This window comes from Musca domestica, unplaced genomic scaffold, assembly GCF_030504385.1.
Source record: "Musca domestica strain aabys unplaced genomic scaffold, Musca_domestica.polishedcontigs.V.1.1 1, whole genome shotgun sequence".
In the NCBI taxonomy this organism is placed as follows: domain Eukaryota; kingdom Metazoa; phylum Arthropoda; class Insecta; order Diptera; family Muscidae; genus Musca; species Musca domestica.
This window is the reverse complement of record NW_026712114.1, coordinates 50,834,772-50,853,043: the sequence shown is the minus strand read 5'-3', so window position 1 is coordinate 50,853,043 and position 18,272 is coordinate 50,834,772. Positions and strand designations below refer to the sequence as shown.

General features: G+C 36.7%; 1 protein-coding gene across 1 annotated transcript in view; it reads right to left on the bottom strand.

The window, feature by feature from the left end:
• Positions 1–14,846, bottom strand: part of LOC101890127 (probable 2-oxoglutarate dehydrogenase E1 component DHKTD1 homolog, mitochondrial) — a 38,394-nt gene extending 23,548 nt beyond the window's left edge. Inside the window, exons 1-2 of the mRNA XM_005176307.4 lie at positions 14,453–14,846; positions 796–919 (exon numbers count right to left, since the gene is read on the bottom strand). Of these exons, the coding sequence (XP_005176364.2) occupies positions 796–919; positions 14,453–14,591 (263 nt within the window). The 5' untranslated portion in view covers positions 14,592–14,846. The remainder of the gene's footprint in view (positions 1–795; positions 920–14,452) is intronic.
• Between the last annotated feature and the right edge of the window lie 3,426 nt (positions 14,847–18,272).

The window sequence follows — 18,272 nt, the reverse complement described above, 5'->3', positions numbered from 1 at the left end:
GGATACCAATTCGTTGGACTATTGTGTCAGGAGTATTTTGGAAAGCAAGGTTGGCACTAAAAAATACAAAAGTGTCGATCACCTTAAGCGAGCGCTTCGCCGGGAATGGGCCAAAATACCGCAAAGCAACATTCGGGCAGCGTGCGACAGTTTCATTGGCCTTTGAAGGCCACAATTCGTGCCAAAGGTGACCAATTCGAACAAACCTAAACTTATTCTAAAATTTTATGCTATTTCCGACATTTTGTGCTTTCATTCAATAAAATGTAAAAATTATGACTTTGTTGCAGTTTTTGTTATCTCACCCTGTACGTATTTGCTATTACCTCCGTTCCTATATTGAAAAATGAGAATTTTGAATAAGCGTATGTTTTTAACCCAAATATACGGATAAATCACACTTTTAAACCCAACATATTTAAAACACTGTGAACTTAGTTTCTGGGCAGCAAACAACAAATCTTTCTTTAACAACGAAATCATTTGTCCGCTTGAATTTACTTGTGCCTAACAATTGAGCAAAAACAAAAGTATTGAAAAAAAAAAACGGAAGAAAGGAAAACAAGGACTAGTCCTGTTGTTAGGAAATAATGAATGGTTGAATGACTGTTAGCTTATTTGGCGGATGAATGTTGGCCTATTGTTGTAGTTGATTCTTTTTTGCTGGTTTCAACATTTATTTTCGTTGTGGTCGGTCGTATGTCGTATGAGATTTGCTAAACTTTGGGTTTGTTGTAACATTTCTTCAATGTTTTTGTATTTGGATTTGTTTTTTTTTTTGCTTTGCTTTATTACCTTTGTTGACTTTTAATGCTGATGGGATTTACGGCTGCCAATTTGTGACCATATTTGCGATAAGCTTCCACCCAACGGTACACATTACCTTGGGCATTTCTCGACTGTACCACATCCTCCGGAACTGAAGTGATGAATATACATACATACGTACGTAAGTAAGATATTTTATTTTAGGCCACCGTCATCAAAGTTCATTGTTTTTTTGTTGAAAGGCATTCATGCAAAGGAAAATAAAGGGGAAAGGAAGAGAAAAAAAAACGTTAAAAGAAAAACATAAAATATAAGTTTTTTATTCGAAAAATTGGCTTAATGTTATGGTGTTATTGCTAGTCTAAATGTTTAGAAATATGGGTCGATGCCAGTTAGAAAATATTGGCTTGAGGTTTTTGCGGAAACAAAACTTTTTTATGAAAAAGATCTTATCTATACATGAAATATTGCAGAATATGGCATGATAGGGATCTGAATATATAACGTGAAGATGTCCTCTACACAGCGAAGACCCTCAGCAGGTCTTCTACACATAGAAGACCGTTAGGAGGTCTTCTATACCTAGAAATCCGTCAGTAGGTTTTCTATACCCGTTAGGAGGTCCTTTATGCAAACAAGATCGTCAGGAGGTCTTCTTTACCGAGAAGGCCGTCAGTAGGTCTTCTATATGGAGAAGACCGTCAGGAGATCTTTTATACATAGAAGAGCATCAAGAGGTCTTCTATACCGAGAAGACCGTCAGGAGGTCTTCTATGCAAGAAAGACCGTCAGCAGGTCTTCTATGCATGGAAGACCATCTGGACGTCTTCTATACAGAGAAGACCAGCAGGACGTCTTCTCCACAGAGAAGACCATCAGAAGGTCTTATATACACAGAAGACCGTCAGGAGGTCTTCTTAACATAGAAGACCGTCAGGAGGTCTTTTTTACATAGAAGACCGTCAGGAGGTCTTTTTACATAGAAGACCGTCAGGAGATCTTCTATACATAGAAGACTGTCAGGAGGTATTCTATACACAGAAGACCGTCGGGAGGTCTTCTATACATAGAAGACCGTCAGGAGGTCTTCTATACATAGAAGACCGTCAGGAGGTCTTCTATACATAGAAGACCGTCAGGAGGTCTTCTATACATAGAAGACCGTCAGGAGGTCTTCTATACATAGAAGACCGTCAGGAGGTCTTCTATACATAGAAGAGCGTCAGGAGGTCTTCTATACATAGAAGAGCGTCAGGAGGTCTTCTATACATAGAAGAGCGTCAGGAGGTCTTCTATACATAGAAGAGCGTCAGGAGGTCTTCTATACATAGAAGAGCGTCAGGAGGTCTTCTATACATAGAAGGGCGTAAGGAGGTCTTCTATACATAGAAGGGCGTCAACATGTCTTCTATAAATAGAAGGACGTCAACAGGTCTTCTATAAAGAGAAGGGCGTCAACAGGTCTTCTATAAAGAGAAGAGCGTCATGAGGTCTTCTGTACATAGAAGACCGCAGACAGGTCTTATATTCATAGTTCCCAGCATATTGTGAAGAATATTTTCTTTCAAAACAGGTTAGAGATTATGCTTAAGGCTAACACATGGTAATCCTTCTAACCTTGCGAAATCAATTTGTTCATAGCTTAATTATCCTTACGCGTGTTCCAAGAGCATCTTGTTCTGTATTACCAAAAATGTCATTTGTGTTAGCCACAAAAAATCCTTGGCAAAAAGTGTTATCAAGAGGAACAAGTTTTGTAGTGCGTCTCCTCATATTTTCTCACACACGCAAACACTCACAAATACAAATTAATCGGACATATTGACTTTAACTCCGAATAATAATGCCTTGCGTTCAATAAACAATGTTTGGATTAATCAAAAACTATCGAAGACCACAATTGTTATGTCAAGTGTGTCACAGAGATTGCTTCGAACAAATGTCGATTTCCACACACACACACACACATGCAAACATATAATTTGGTATGTGTGTACACAGATTGCACAATACAAATAAACAAAGTTTAGTTGAGTTTTAGAGTTCATATTAGGGTGGTTTCTGGGTTTATGGTGATATAGTTTTCGGTAGAGCTCAGGAACTTTCCTGTCACTTCATATAAGACACAACGACAAATGTGGATCCACATCTTGTTTAAAGTGTTGTAACGGAACAGTCTATTAAAGAAAGTCAGAAAGACTTTTGAATGGAAATGGGATTATCGATGCATTCCATATAACCACCCTAATATCAATATGCACATATGCAAATATGTTTTACTTCCTTTAATCTCTTTGTATCCGTTCAATGTCTAAGCAGAAATGCATTAAAGCAATCTTGTCGACACAGGCATGTCATGGACATGATGTGGACATGCTATTGTGAATGTCCAAACAGTGTTACGAGTTGTAATGATTGGGAAAATTATATTGGAAAGCATGGTAAGAAGAGTAAAAATTCTGATAAAGGTAATAGGTTCTGTAGTGTGGGTATCAAATTGTGATGATTCTTAAATTGTAGGTTTCTGTTAAAGAACGTTTGAGGTATATTGAAAGAATTCAAAGATTGAGGATTCATAAAAATGCTTACACAAACCTTCAAACTACCGACTTATTATTCCCCATCCACTATGCTGTCGTATTTATGTGTATGTGAATCTCTCTCTCTTTCTTTTGGTTGCATTGATATGTAAACAGATGGTATGTTGAAGTATGTCAATGGAATATCTTCAATTGCAGATTGCAGTCTTATACCGTAGAACGACCAGTATAAGACACAGACGTGTTGAAGATAGATACGTATTCCAAAAGTCGAGGTTAAATAGTTATGCATGCATTTGAATATAGATACATACATACATATTTACAAAACGATTGATATTTCACTTAAAGTATTTGAGTGAGGTCTCCATGTGGGTGTATGAGTGTGTGTTTGTGTGGTAGTACATGTGAATTGATTCACATGTCCTTAAGGATAATGGTATTTGATTTTGTGTGAATGTCCGTTTTTGAAATATCAAACATAACATTATCGGTTTACTGGTGGAATCGGACACTCGAATAAATAACATTTGAAAATATATTGACATTACATATCTTAAATTGAAGTTTCTTCTGCTGGACGCTATGATTTAAAATTTTAGTTATATTCTTAAGGGGCTATATGTCATTAAGATTTAACAGAAAACTTAATATTTTACTCATAAAAATCTTTATACAGGTATTTTACTTTCTACAAATCTTCTATGGATAGAAGGGGATGGAAGACCCTATCCAGGTTTTCTGGCGATAGAAGACCATTAAGGGGTCTACTTTGGATGGATGACAGCAGGTTTCCTGTAGACATTAAACCATCAAATGGATTCGTGTGGGAAGAAGAGCCTCAGCAGATATTCTATTGTTAGAAGAACCTTACCAGGTTTTCTGTAGACAGAAGATTCAAATCAGGTCTGTTATTGTTCGAAGATCTTCTATGGTAAAAAACTCTCACTAGGTCTCCTAACATTAGAAGCACCTCAGCAGGTCTCTAAACATTAGAGGATATCATCTGGTCTTCTATGGCTAGAAGACCCTCAACAGGGTTTCTATGGTTAGAAGCCCCTCAACAGGTCTTCTATGGTAAGAAGAAATAAAATCAAAATAGAGTGCTCTATGGTTAGAAGACCCTCACCAGGTTTTCTATAGCGAGAAGACCCTCATCAAGACTTCACTTCTATGGCTTGAAGACCCCCACCAGCTCTTCTATGTTTAGAAGATGTTTGCAGTCCTTCTATGGTAGATAATAATGGAAGATTCTCACCATGCTTTCTATGGTTTGAAGACTCTAATCAGGTCTCCTAATATTAGAAGACTCTTGCCAAGTCTTCTATTATTGAAAGATCCTCACTTCAATGGTAAGAAGACCCTCAAAAGGTTTTCTATGGTTATAAGACTTTCGCCAGGCTTAGTGAGCCTTCTATGGATAGAAGACCGTCTGCAGCTCTTCTATGGATAGAAGACCGTCTGCAGCTCTTCTATGGATAGGAGACCTTCTACGGATCTTCTATGGAAAGAAGACATTCTACATCTCTTCTAAAAATAGAAGACCTTCTGCAGCTCTCTTCTATGGATAGAAGACCTTCTGCAGCTCTTCTATGGATAGAAGACCTTCTGCAGCTCTCTTCTATGGATAGAAGACCTTCTGCAGCTCTTCTATGGATAGAAGACCTTCTGCAGCTCTCTTCTATGGATAGAAGACCTTCTGCAGCTCTCTTCTATGGATAGAAGACCTTCTGCAGCTCTCTTCTATGGATAGAAGACCTTCTGCAGCTCTTCTATGGATAGAAGACCTTCTGCAGCTCTTCTATGGATAGAAGACCTTCTGCAGCTCTCTTCTATGGATAGAAGACCTTCTGCAGCTCTTCTATGGATAGAAGACCTTCTGCAGCTCTTCTATGGATAGAAGACCTTCTGCAGCTTTTCTATGGATAGAAGACCTTCTGCAGCTTTTCTATGGATAGAAGACCTTCTGCAGCTTTTCTATGGATAGAAGACCTTCTGCAGCTCTTCTATGGATAGAAGACCGTCTGCAGCTCTTCTACGAATAGAAGACCTTCTGCAGCTCTTCTACGAATAGAAGACCTTCTGCAGCTCTTCTACGAATAGAAGACCTTCTGCAGCTCTTCTACGAATAGAAGACCTTCTGCAACTCTTCTACGAATAGAAGACCTTCTGCAGCTCTTCTACGAATAGAAGACCTTCTGCAACTCTTCTATGGATAGAAGAACTTCCACAGCTCTTCTATGGATAGAAGACCTTCTGCAGCTCTTCTATGGATAGAAGAACTTCTGCAGCTCTTCTATGGATAGAAGACCATCTACAGATCTTCTATGGATAGAAGACCTTCAATAGCTCTTCTGTGGATAGAAGACCTTCAACAGCTCTTCTATGGATAGAAGACCATCTACAGCTCTTCTATGGATAGAAGACCTTCAATAGCTCTTCTGTGGATAGAAGACCTTCAACAGCTCTTCTATGGATATAAGACCTTCTACAGCTCTTCTATGGATTGAAGACCTTCTACAGCTCTTCTATGGATAGAAGGCTTTCCAGAGGTCTGCAAAAGAAGGTTCGTAGAATTTTTTCTATCCTTCGTCTGATAGAAAAAATATTTCAGTTCAAAACTTTTGATTTTGGATAACTTCTAAACTTATATGTACATATAACAGAAAATCGTAAATAAATAACTTCCCGTACAAAATTTAATAACATTCTCTTCTCCACTTTCAAAACGATTTCTTCATTTCTGTTCATTGTTTTACACTATTTCCTTATTTCTGGGTCCTATGCTTAAGTGTGGAGGTGTGTGTGTCTCTATTTGGTTTTTGACTGGAGATAAGTTTTGTGTTCGAAATTGAAATTTCAGCTCGGATGTTTTATTTAGTTGAAAGAGTTTTCTTGATCCTTGCATTGTTGGTGGTTAGCATTATTGTTGTTGCTGTTGTTGTGTTTTGTGACTTCTGGCTATTTTGTTCAAACAAAAAAGTAAACAAGAAGAACATAAGAATCAAAGGAATAGTAGTTGAGGGAGTGGTAGCGTGAAGCAGGATAATTTTCGTTATTTCCTTGGTATTCATCAATGGGGATATTCGTTCGTTCATTTATTCGTCCAAATGTGTGTGTGTATGTATTGTTCGCATTCAGTTTTACTTTGGACTTGTTGCTATCTGGTTTGACTTATCATTTTTACAAAAAAAAAAAAAAAAAATTAACCCGAAAATCCCTGGTCTGTGGTATCAAAGGTGGTGAATTTATCCTCCAGGCTTTGGTTGGTTGGCTTCTGTTGTTGTTGTTCTTTCGCTTGCCTTTGGCGACGGGTATTATATGCTGGTTTTCGCCAACTCACTAATGGCATTGAACAGTTGCCGTTTTTCAGCGAACAGAATAGTTCTTTTTTTTTGCATTGTGTTTTACAAATATTTATTTAAATCTTTTTGGGAGTTTTTTTCTTCTTCCGTGTTTTGTTTGCTGCTGACACATGCCGCTCACTTTAGTTGCCATTTTATGCGGAACTGAAATGTGCCATTGAAATATACTTGAATTGGTTTGGTCGTTATAGATTGTTGTTATTGCAACTTTTGGCTGTTTGCTGTCCTTTGCAGGATATTCAATTCACTGTTTGTATTTTTTTATTTTGTTTTAAGTCTTTGGCGAGGAAGTTTGTAAAACACTTTCAAAGAATTTAAAGTCACTGAATTTTCAATAAGCCTAGGATCAAGAATTGGTTTTGTTTTGGGACTTTTAACTGTTACGGAAAATAGTCAATATTTGAAATGTACAAGAAATGGAGGTATGATTTCTACAAATACCCTATTCGTTTTTATCAATTTTTGTATTTAGCGTTACCGTTTCCATACATATTTGGGAAAAAAAAATCAAAAGTTAAACCTCAACGCTTTAGCAGAAGTTAGCAGAATGTTATGCTCGAATGGAAAGAACTTTTGGTACTCTACACCATGAGGAAATAAATAGTTTTAAGAAATGACTTCAAAGTACTCGAAAGCTTCGAGTAGTGGTTGGTAGGAATCACTATACGAAAAAAGGAATCTACAAGGTGAGATGAAAAATCTACAGGCAACCTCAGACTGATGTCATTTCTAAGCCACTCGTCCGACAGATGTTTAAATTATTCCAGTGACAGCTCATTATATTGTTTACAAGCGTACAAAGGCATTTTGGTGAGAATTTTCCAGAAAAAAAGTTATTCGTGATGGAATTCAAGCGTGACAGAAAGAAAATAGACTCAAAAGAGCTAAAAAGTTACTTCAATTGGCCGAAAGTGGTGAAATACCGAATTTGGTTTTCTCCGATGAGAAAACATTCTTTGTCCAGCAGTTTGTAAACAAACAAAATTAATGTGTTTACTTGCCAAAGAGGTCACCTGAAAAAGTATACCCTCGGTTGGCCACCAGAACTCAAGCGCCGGCCATGGTGATGGTGTGGACCGCCATAACAGCCGATGGCCGCTCTCTGCTCGTACTAATCGTCCGTGGCATCAGAATAAATCTGTGGATATTAGACCTTCTATGGATTTGAGACTTTCTGCAGTTCTTCAATCGATAGCAGATCATACATAGATCTACTATGAACAGTAGACTTTCTAAAGATCTTCTATGGATGGGAGGTCTTTAGCAGTTTTTTTGAATATAAAACCTTGGAACAACTCTAGTTTAGTAAAAACTTCAATTTTTTCCAGAGAAACTATTTTTTTTTGGGGACGGAACGGATCCCGGAAAGTTTATGAAAATACATATCCAACCAGTGGTCACGTAATGGGGTTATTTGAAGCGGTTCGGTTTTGTACCCGGTTTTTTTTATAAATAACCCAAAAAGCCGAAAAAGCTGACACTCTTACCTTTCCAAAATGGTACAATTTGTGTTAATATCTTTTCTGAGTCCAGAGATATTAATTGTATAAGTAAAACTTGATTTTTATGAAATTCGGTTGGTCATAATTATTGTACAACAACTGCCAATATGTAAGTATATTTTTATCCTTTAAGCTCACAAAGCCGTTAACACAGTTGTAATTAAGTGCACTTACAAATATAAAGTGTAAATATGAAAACAAAAAAAATACCGTTATAAGAAAGTTGGTGTAAGGAAAAAGAAAATTTAAGTAAAAAATGAATATTGAACGTATTATTTAATCATGAGATTTGATGTAAAATCGCCGAAAATGCTCTGAAAGCTTTAATTGCCCGGGGTATGATACCGCCAGAGGGCAAATTAAAGTGCGACAAAGGGCATTCACTAAGATTAGTGAAAAGTTCAACGACAGCGGACGGCTGGGTTTGGCGGTAAGTACATAAATTTCTTTTTAAATTTCTAATTAATATTTTTCTTTTTAGATGTACCGAACGGTATTTAAAGGGCCATAAAAGAGCTGGAAGGTTTACCTTCAGGCAGTACATACGGAAAGGTACATTCCTGGACCGGTCCCACTTGTCCGCCAACCAAATATTGGCGTTTTCATATTCATGGTGTGGAATTTACCCATAAATATTATAATGAAAACAGCCAATATTGCAGGTGAGCAATCTGCAACGGATTGGAACAACTTCTGCAGGGAAGTGGTTGCTTGGAGGCTTGGCGGGCCAGGAAAAATCGTTGAGATAGACGAGAGTAAAATCGGGAGAAGAAAATTTAACAGAGGACACTGGGTAGAGGGGCAGTGGGTTTTTGGAGGAGTGGAGAGAAGCTCCAATAAATGTTTTATTGTCCCGGTGGAAGAGAGGAACTATAGTAGTCTCGGATTGCTGGAAGGTATGCTTTTTATATTATATTAAAATACAATTAATAATATTTGTGTATATATATTATGGGCTTATGACACGATGGCGGAGGAGGACTATACTCACCATAAGGTGAACCATTCCCATCATTTTGTGGACCGTCAGACAGGGTACCATACCAATACAATTGAAGGGTTATAGAGACATTTTAAAGCTTCGCTGCCGGAATATAGCCGTCACAAAATCTTTTTTAACGGTTATATACAAAAATATATATTTGAAGTAGCGGTGTAGCGTGACAGTCAAGAATATATTTTCCGAATTTTTAAAATATGCCGGCATAATGTATAATCCAGCAAACCCAAAAGCGGAGGAGGATCGATAAAAAATTTTTGACAGAAACTGCAGAAGAGGAGATCGAAATAGAGATGTGATATCTTATAATTAATAGAATTTTGTAAAATCATATTATTGTTATATTCTATTTGAATAGAATGTTGGATTTTTTAATTTTTTTTCGAAAATATGCACATTTTTTCCGCCTATGCCAGATGCTAGATTTTCTAAATTTAATAGTTGTTGTAAGTAGCCATCCTTCGTCCGGGGCTTGAGATTTTCTACTCTGGGTATGTCCCACATCGGCTAACGCGAACCAAAGTTTTCTAAGTTTGACACTTTTTGTAAGTTGCCGGCCTTCGGCAGGGGCTTGAGATTTTCTAACGTGAACCAAAGTTTTCTAAATTTTACACTTTTTGTAAGTTGCCGGCCTTCGGCATGGGCTTGTGATTTTCTTCTCTGGGTATGTCCCACACCGGCTAACGCGAACCAAAGTTTTCTAAATTTGACACTTTTGTAAATCCAACGTAGGCTACGGATTTTTTTTATTTAAATCATAATTTAATGAACTGGTTAGAATCGGGATATACGGATGGATAGACCCATATCTCTGGACCCAGAAAAAGTATTAACACGAATTGTACCATTTTGGAAAGGTAAGAGTGTCAGCTATATTTTGACATCAATTTTGTTGACCCCCATAATGGGCCCTTTTTCGACTTTTCGGGGGATTTATAAAAAATCCGTGTCCAAAAAATCGATAATTTGACTATAACTTCCGAACCGCTTCAAATAACGATATATTGTCTATATAGGGTAAGTGGATCTGGGTCTTGGACCCGGACTTTCGGGTCCCGAGTCCGTCCCCCAAGAAAAATAAAATAGTTTCCCGGAATCAGCGTGAAAATACCTATCACGAGACAAAATTTCAAAAAATTGAAGAGTTTTTACTAAACTAGAGTTAAGCCGTTTGTGGGTAGGTCAACTGAGAGAAAATTTTCAATATAGGTATAGCACAAGAGGTAATTGTCAAATCTTCTACATTTCGTGGATAAACTATTTGATCTTATGTCAAGAGTTCGGGCCGGCTGAGCTTAATGCTGTTGTTACTGGTTTGCCTTTACAAACATTTCCAATAAAAACAATTTTGTTAGATGCACTAAAATGTAGAATACTGGGAGGTATTGTTGCGAAAAGTACGAAAAGTTGACCTATGAAGAGAATACTAACAAGACCTTGAAAACACCTTAAAATATGAAGATGATTTAATTAAGTTGTGGTCAACGATTAAATCGCTTCCCAAACCTGGGGAACGGATGGTAAGACCTTAGTCAAATTCACCAATGTAACGGTGACTGATTGGAAAGTTTGCAAAAAAACCTGAGACATTTAATAATTAATAAAGGTAAATGTCACGAAATTAGTTTTTTTTGGCGGGTTTCATTAATTAATATTTTTTATTGTTTTGTGAGTTATGTAAATGTTGATATCCGCTCACAAGCTCAAATAGTGTCGGACATTTCGAATGTTTCAATCTGTGCTTAATGTGTAAAAGAAGAACAATTTAAGTATTTCTGAATTTATGGACAAAAAACACGAGAAGAATGTATCAGAGTTGTCTTTTAGTATGTCCCTATTAATAAAGATTTTGAATCAATGGATGAGCTGGACAAGATCCAAATCTAACCTCTTTAGTAATATGATTTCAATTCCTTTGATTTTCATAAAAAATATATATATGTTAATTTGACATCAGTGTGTATCGATGTTTTAAAGGTTTACATCGCACTGTATTCTATGTAGAGGAAATATTCTATACCAAATTTCACTTTACTTCTCTGAATAAACTAGATAATTGTTACTGGGAACAGGCTTCAGGCCTTGAGAAACCAAGTAAAAGCCAAATCAATTGGAAAATATGAAATTAGGGGGATTTATATAAACCATATTGATGATATGTTTATGGCACACATTAGGTTTGTCCGTTTACTTTCCCACTAACATTTATTCAGTAAAATGTCCTTAATTCACTCAGGAAATTTTCTACTCTATTCAGGTTTTTTTACGATGTACACTTTCAAAATGTCGATACATGCGTCTTCTGTTTTCTACTTTCACAACCAACTGAATTTTTTCCTGTAATAATTTTTTGTGTTATGGGCAAATTGGGTGACAACAGCCATAAGTCTATAGAGGGTATGTATTATTTGATACGGTCTAAACCTGCTTCATCGAAAAAAAAAACTATTTACACACTAGGTCTCTTCTGACTAAATCCGTTTCAGGTCATTTGAAGTCGATTTAGAGGTGTCCATCCGTCCGTCTGTCTGATACGCACGGTATATCTCGGAGGGAGTATACGATTTGATTACCGGCACATAGTAATATATTTACCAAATATTAGATCGGATTCGGAGATAAACGATATCGGTCCCCTCCTTCTCGTACTCATAAAATACTTTACTTTAAACTTTGCAAATCCCAATATTGTATAAGTGCTGAGTCAGGTGAGAAAATGCACAGTATCGGCCCCTTCTTCTAGTATCTTCCCCAAAAAGGGTTAAATTTATGAATAATCATGATTCTTACAGAATATGGGATAAGAGTCTGATTGTCTTCAAATTTCGTAAATCTCAAAATTTCTATCAACACAAAATCTGGTGTAAAAGTGGAATATAAATGATAACTCCTTCTAGTACATCCCACTCCCATTTCGCCGGTATGCATATATTTTATGTAGTCAATATAGACCAAACCTGGATTTATTTCCGATGCGAAGTGGGCAATATTGGCCCACTGCTTCAGTATCAGCCCCATAAAGGGTCCACATTTTGAATAATCATAACGCAAGTCAAACTATATCTTAATAAGCGGACATAGGCATTTTAACTTGTTTTTTTTTTTTATTTTAATTCCTCCCCAAAAATGCAAAACAATCCATTCGAACTTGTGCCTAAAACCTTTAACAATTGGAAGGTACTGCTATGTGTTTATACCCTATACCACTAGTGGCAAGGGTATTATGTCAATGTACATTTGTTTGTATCATGAAGAAGCAAACGAGCGAGACATACCCATGATTACTTTTGAGGATCTTCATGGAATCACTTTCTGAGTAGATTTTTGCGTGTCACTCCGTCTGTCCATGTATTTTTGTGAACAAAATTCAGTTCGTATTTATTGTCCGATTGAGATGAAAATTTTCGAACAATATATGTTTAGCCCAAGAACGAGCTCTATTGAAATTGGTGTGAATTGGTTCAGATAGATATAGCTCCCATGTATAACTTCAACCAATTTCGGGTTAATTGTGCACCAAATGGACAGTATCAGTCCAAATGACCATATTCGACTGAATTCAGTCTAGAAGCAAGTATATCAAATTTGGAGAAAATCAGTTCAGATATAGTTATAGCTTCCATATATATGTATTATCCGATTTGGAGTTTTAAGTCCCTTACATGTTTAATATGCATTCCACAACAATAATCTTTGGTACCAAATATCAGATACGGCTCAGAAATAAATGTTTAAAACTATGTCAAGATCAGTCCTGATTTCGATATAGCTCCCATATATATCTTCAACCGATTTCGGATTAATTGTGCACCAAATGGCTAATATCAGTCCAAATGTACTGAATTTTGGCAATTCCGACTTAATTTATCCTAAAAACAAATACTTCCAATTTGGTGAAGATCGGTTTAGATATAGCCATAGCTCCCACATATCTGTTTCATTCAATTTGGGGTTTTAAGTCTCTCACATGAGTAATATGCCCTCCACAATAATAGTGTTTTGTACCAGATATCAGATACAGCTCAGGAATAAATGCTTAAAACTATGTCAAGATCGGTTCAGATTTCGATACAGCTTCCATCTTCATTCATTAATTGTGCACCAAATGGCTAATATCACCTCAAATGGACTGAATTTTGGCAATTCCGACTTAATTTATCCCAAAATCAAGTGCTCCAAATTTTGTTCAACATCGATTCAGATAAAGCTATGGCTCTTATATATATGTTTCATCTGATTCGTCGTTGTCCCTCACATGAGTAATATGCACTCTACAATAATGATATTCGGTTCAATATATCAGATACGGCCCAGAAATACCTCTGCCAAATTTGATCAAGATCGGTTCAGATTTGGATATAGCTCCCTTATATAACATCATCCAATTTCACGGTTATCGCTCACCATATGTGCAATATCAGTCTTAATTGAATAGATTTTTTCATATTCAACCGAATTTTACCATTTGGTGAAACTCGGTCCGGTATACCTATTGACGCAATAAATATTATTTAATATATTCCTTATCGAAGTCATATCATGTGCTATAGCAATGCTATTTGGTCCATAGTTGGTATGATCTACTTCACATAAATTCGCAATATTAACTTTTTTGTTACGGGAGCTCTACATAATGCGCATAATGGTGTAGGGTATCATATAGTCGGCCCCGCCCGACTTTTGGCTTTTCCTTACTGGATTATTATTTAATTTTACTCTCAACCGCCTCTCCAAACGTATCCCACATCCATTCTAATCATTGAGTTGCTATCTCAGTAATTTATAGCCGGCAAGAATTGGCTGAAGCCGGGACAAAAAAACAACAGCAAACATTCAGAGAACAACAAATAGCTTAACAGAGCGCGAGCAACAATCCGATCAACTTGATTATCTTTAAAATACCATATCATGAGAGGACGCAAAGAGAGTTTTAATATTTTATATTGTTGTTTATTTGTTTGCGTACACCGATCGCTCGTTTTTAGCCCCCACCTCCCGTGTCTTCTCGACATAAATGTTAATGTTTATTTGCGTACAAACTCATGATTAGGGAGAAAAATAACAAAAAAAAAAATACAAAATATAACAACAGCTTATCTACGATTAGTTGTTGTTGGTGTACTAGCTACAATTGGTGGTGTTAAAAAGATGTTATCTCTCCGCCGAGATGTTTATAGAGTTTTGTGATTATTTTTGACACTTAGATTAGTTGACACCTGAATAAATCATATTTAAATAAGAGGCAATATTGGAATTATGTTCTACACGGAATATTACCTTTAAATTCTCTTGGTTTTCGGGGTTTGTAACCGAAGACACCCTTTTCACTGTGGTAGCAACAGCTTTGTTGCCACTGTTGTAACAACAAAGTTGAGGCACGACCGGCGGATGGTTTGTTTTGCAAGTGACGTAGCATTTTGAATTCAGATTTCAATTTGTTTGTTTTATTTTCTTTTTTTTTTTCTCTTCACACAAGTTGCCAATTTATTAAACTTGATTAATATGTTCGCTCTTTTTGTTGTTGTTGCAGATCTTTTTTATTTTCAATTCAGACGATCTGTTGTCACACCACACCACAACGACCCCCACTGAGAGTGTGTTATAACACTTTCACTATCGTCTCGCAAACCGAACTGAACAAACGTCAAACGAATACTGGACTGAAGAAGTCGTCGCATGGCGAGATTGACCCCCACACGTAGTGCTGGTTGATTTTGCTTTGTTGCTTGTTGCTGATAAGGAGCCTAACCGACAAACACTTGACAATTTCAAGAGAAATGCGTTCCAAAAATATCGAATAGAGCCTACGAGTTTAGATTAATTGTTAAGAGAACAACGTTACTCTTGCCAGTTGTGTGTGTTGCTCTTATCAGTATAATGTTATTCCGGCACAGAGTTGCCTGATTTTTGCTGGATCTGGGTTTTTTCCACCAAATTTCCAATATTTTCAGAATAGAAAAAATATTTTCTTAATATAATATATTACAAAAAAAAAAAAAAAAAAAAAAAAAAAAAACAAGTAAAAAAGCAGTAAGTTTGGCCGGGCCGAACTTTGAATACCCTCCACCATTTGGAACGAATTAGAAAATTTTCAAAAAATAAAACCCATTAATAATTCTTTTAAAATCTTTAAAATATCTAATAGCAGAAGGTGCTTTAAGGGGGATATACGATATTGTGGACCTATATAGACAATTACTTTTCAGGGGTTAAAGTGATCACAAAGAACTCCTTGTGTGGATTTTCAGACAATACCATAGGAAAATATGGCTAAAATCATCAAAACATCGAATATCGGCGGTACCGTTGTATGGGGGCTATACGATATCGTGGACCTATATAGATAATTCTCTTCCGAGGTATAAATTACCCACAAGGTACTCCTTGTGTGGATTTTTAGACAATTCCGTTGAAAAATGTGGCTAAAATCATCAAAATACCGAATATCGGAGGGTATCGTTATATGGGGGTTATACGATATCGTGGACCTATATAAGTAATTCCCTTCCAAGGGATAAAGTACCTACAAGGAACTCCTTGTGTGGATTATCAGATAATTCAGTTGAAAAATGTGGCTAAAATCATCAAAATACGGAATATCGGGGCGTACCGTTCTCTTCCGAGGTATAAATTACCCACAAGGTATTCCTTGTGTGAATTTTCAGAGAACTCCGTTGAAAAATGTGGGTAAAATCATCAAAATTCCGAATATCGGGGGTACCGTTGTATGGGGGCTATACGATATCGTGGACCTATATAGATAATTCTCTTCCAAGGGATAAAGTACCTACAAGGAACTACTTATGTGGATTATCAGACAATTCCGTTGAAAAATGTGGCTAAAATCATCAAAATACCGAATATCGGAGGGTATCGTTATATGGGGGCTATACGATATCGTGGACCTATATAGATAATTCTCTCTCAGGTGGTAAAGTATTCACAAGGAACTACTTGTGTGAATTTTTAGACAATTCCATTGAAAAATGTGGCTAACATCTTCAAAATACCGAATATCGGGGGGTACCGTTATATGGGGCTATACGATATCGTGGACCGATATAGCCTATCTTAATTCGTTTAGACTGTAGCGTGATTACAACAGAAGGACAGACGGACGGACATGGCTAAATCGTGTTAGAATTTTACGCTGATCAAAAATATATATACTTTGTTGGGTCTAAAATGATTATTTCGATGAGTTACAAACGGAATGACGAACTTAATATACCCTCCATACTATGTATGGTGGAGGGTATAAAAACAGTTATAAAGGCTTTTGATAATGCCCCTAGATCTTCGGGTGTGTTACAACATAACAGTTACGTTAGATCACTGGCCTTTAATACGAGTTTCGAGAAATGTTTTTTTTTTCAGAGAAATAATGGTGCTACAGTTAAAAGCTATATTAAATCCGGTAAGAAAAATGGCGGATCTTAAATGAAGGAAATGTAGGAATTAAAATTTCCGAATAGTAGGTATCAATTCTGTCCTAGCCAAAGTCACATGTACAATTTCGCAAGGATTTGACCATCATTGCTATCATAGTTTGAACACAAATTTGCATGTTCATAGAAAAGTCGTCTCAGTTTGTTTAGATATAATGTTTAAGAAGAATTTTGCCAGGTGTAATCAACTTCTGGGCCAAAACTAACTAATGGTACCCACTCCAAAATATAGTATAACAGTTTTAAAAGTATCAGTCGATATTGCCGACAGATGATTACCATCAGCTACGCCAGATTATTAAAATATATTTTGACTTATATTACGGTTATTCAAAATGTTAACCTTTTATAGAGAAGTACCGAAGGAGTGGACCAATATTATCCACTTTCAGATATGTGACAATTTTTGGAAAATGTGGAAATATGCATGTGATACCAAATATAGGTGACAAAAATATACCACTTCATTTAACACTTATAAAAATATTGGGATGAGCAAAATTTGAAGAAAATCAGATACATACACGGTGAGATGAAAAAATTGCAACCAACTTCAGACTGCTGTCATTTCTAAGCCACTCGTCCGACAGCTGGTAAAATTATTCCATTGACAGCTCATTATTTTGTTTACAAGCGTACAAAAGCATTTTGGTGAAAATTTTCCAGAAAAAAAAGATATTCGTGATGAAACTCAAGCGTGATAGTGTGATTTCGTTATATTTGGCTGGAAAACCACAAGTGGCTATCGTTACAGCACTCCAGCATTCAAATGTGAATAAATCTTTTGTGTCTCGTACCATCGTTCGTTACCGTTATACTGGTAGCGTAGACCGACGTCAAGGAAGTGGACGGAAGAAAACAGCAACATCAGCAGAAATGGTCCGAAAAGTAAAGAAGCGATTTGATCGAAACCCGCGTCGCAGTCGCTGAAAAACTGCTCATGAGCTAAACATATAATATTCCATTCGTCAAATATTGAAAAATGAGCTTGGGTAAAAGTCATTGAAATTTCAAAAAGTGCAAGAACTTACACCGCAAAAGAAAGAAAATAGACTCGAAAGAGCTAAAGAGTTGCTTCGCTTGGCCAAAAGTGGTGAACTGTCGAATTTGATTTTCTCTGATGAGAAAACATTCGTTGACCAGCAGTTTGTAAACAAACAAAATGATGGCGTTTACTTCCAAAGAGGTCAGCTGAAAATGTGCACCTTCGGTTGGCCACCAGAACTCAAGCGCCGGCCATGGTGATGGTGTGGGCCGCCATAACAGCCGATGGTCGAATATTATATTATGTGGAGGGTGTATTAAAGTCTTGGGTACACAAACATTTTGGCCGCAGACCGTGGACATTCCAACAGGACTCAGCACCACTCAGCATGCTCCACCTAAGAATGGTTACAAAATGAGGTTCCTCGCTTCACAATGACCACCAAAATCTCCGGATACCAATTCGTTGGACTATTGTGTCTGGAGTATTTTGGAAAGCAAATTTCGGGTAGCGTGTGACGGTTTCATTGGTCGTTTGAAGACCATAATTCGTGCCGAAGGTGACCAATTTGAACAAATCTGAACTTATTCTAAAATTTGATGATATTTCCGAAATTTTTTGCTTTCATTCAATAAAATGTAAAAATTATGGATACTTCACTGAA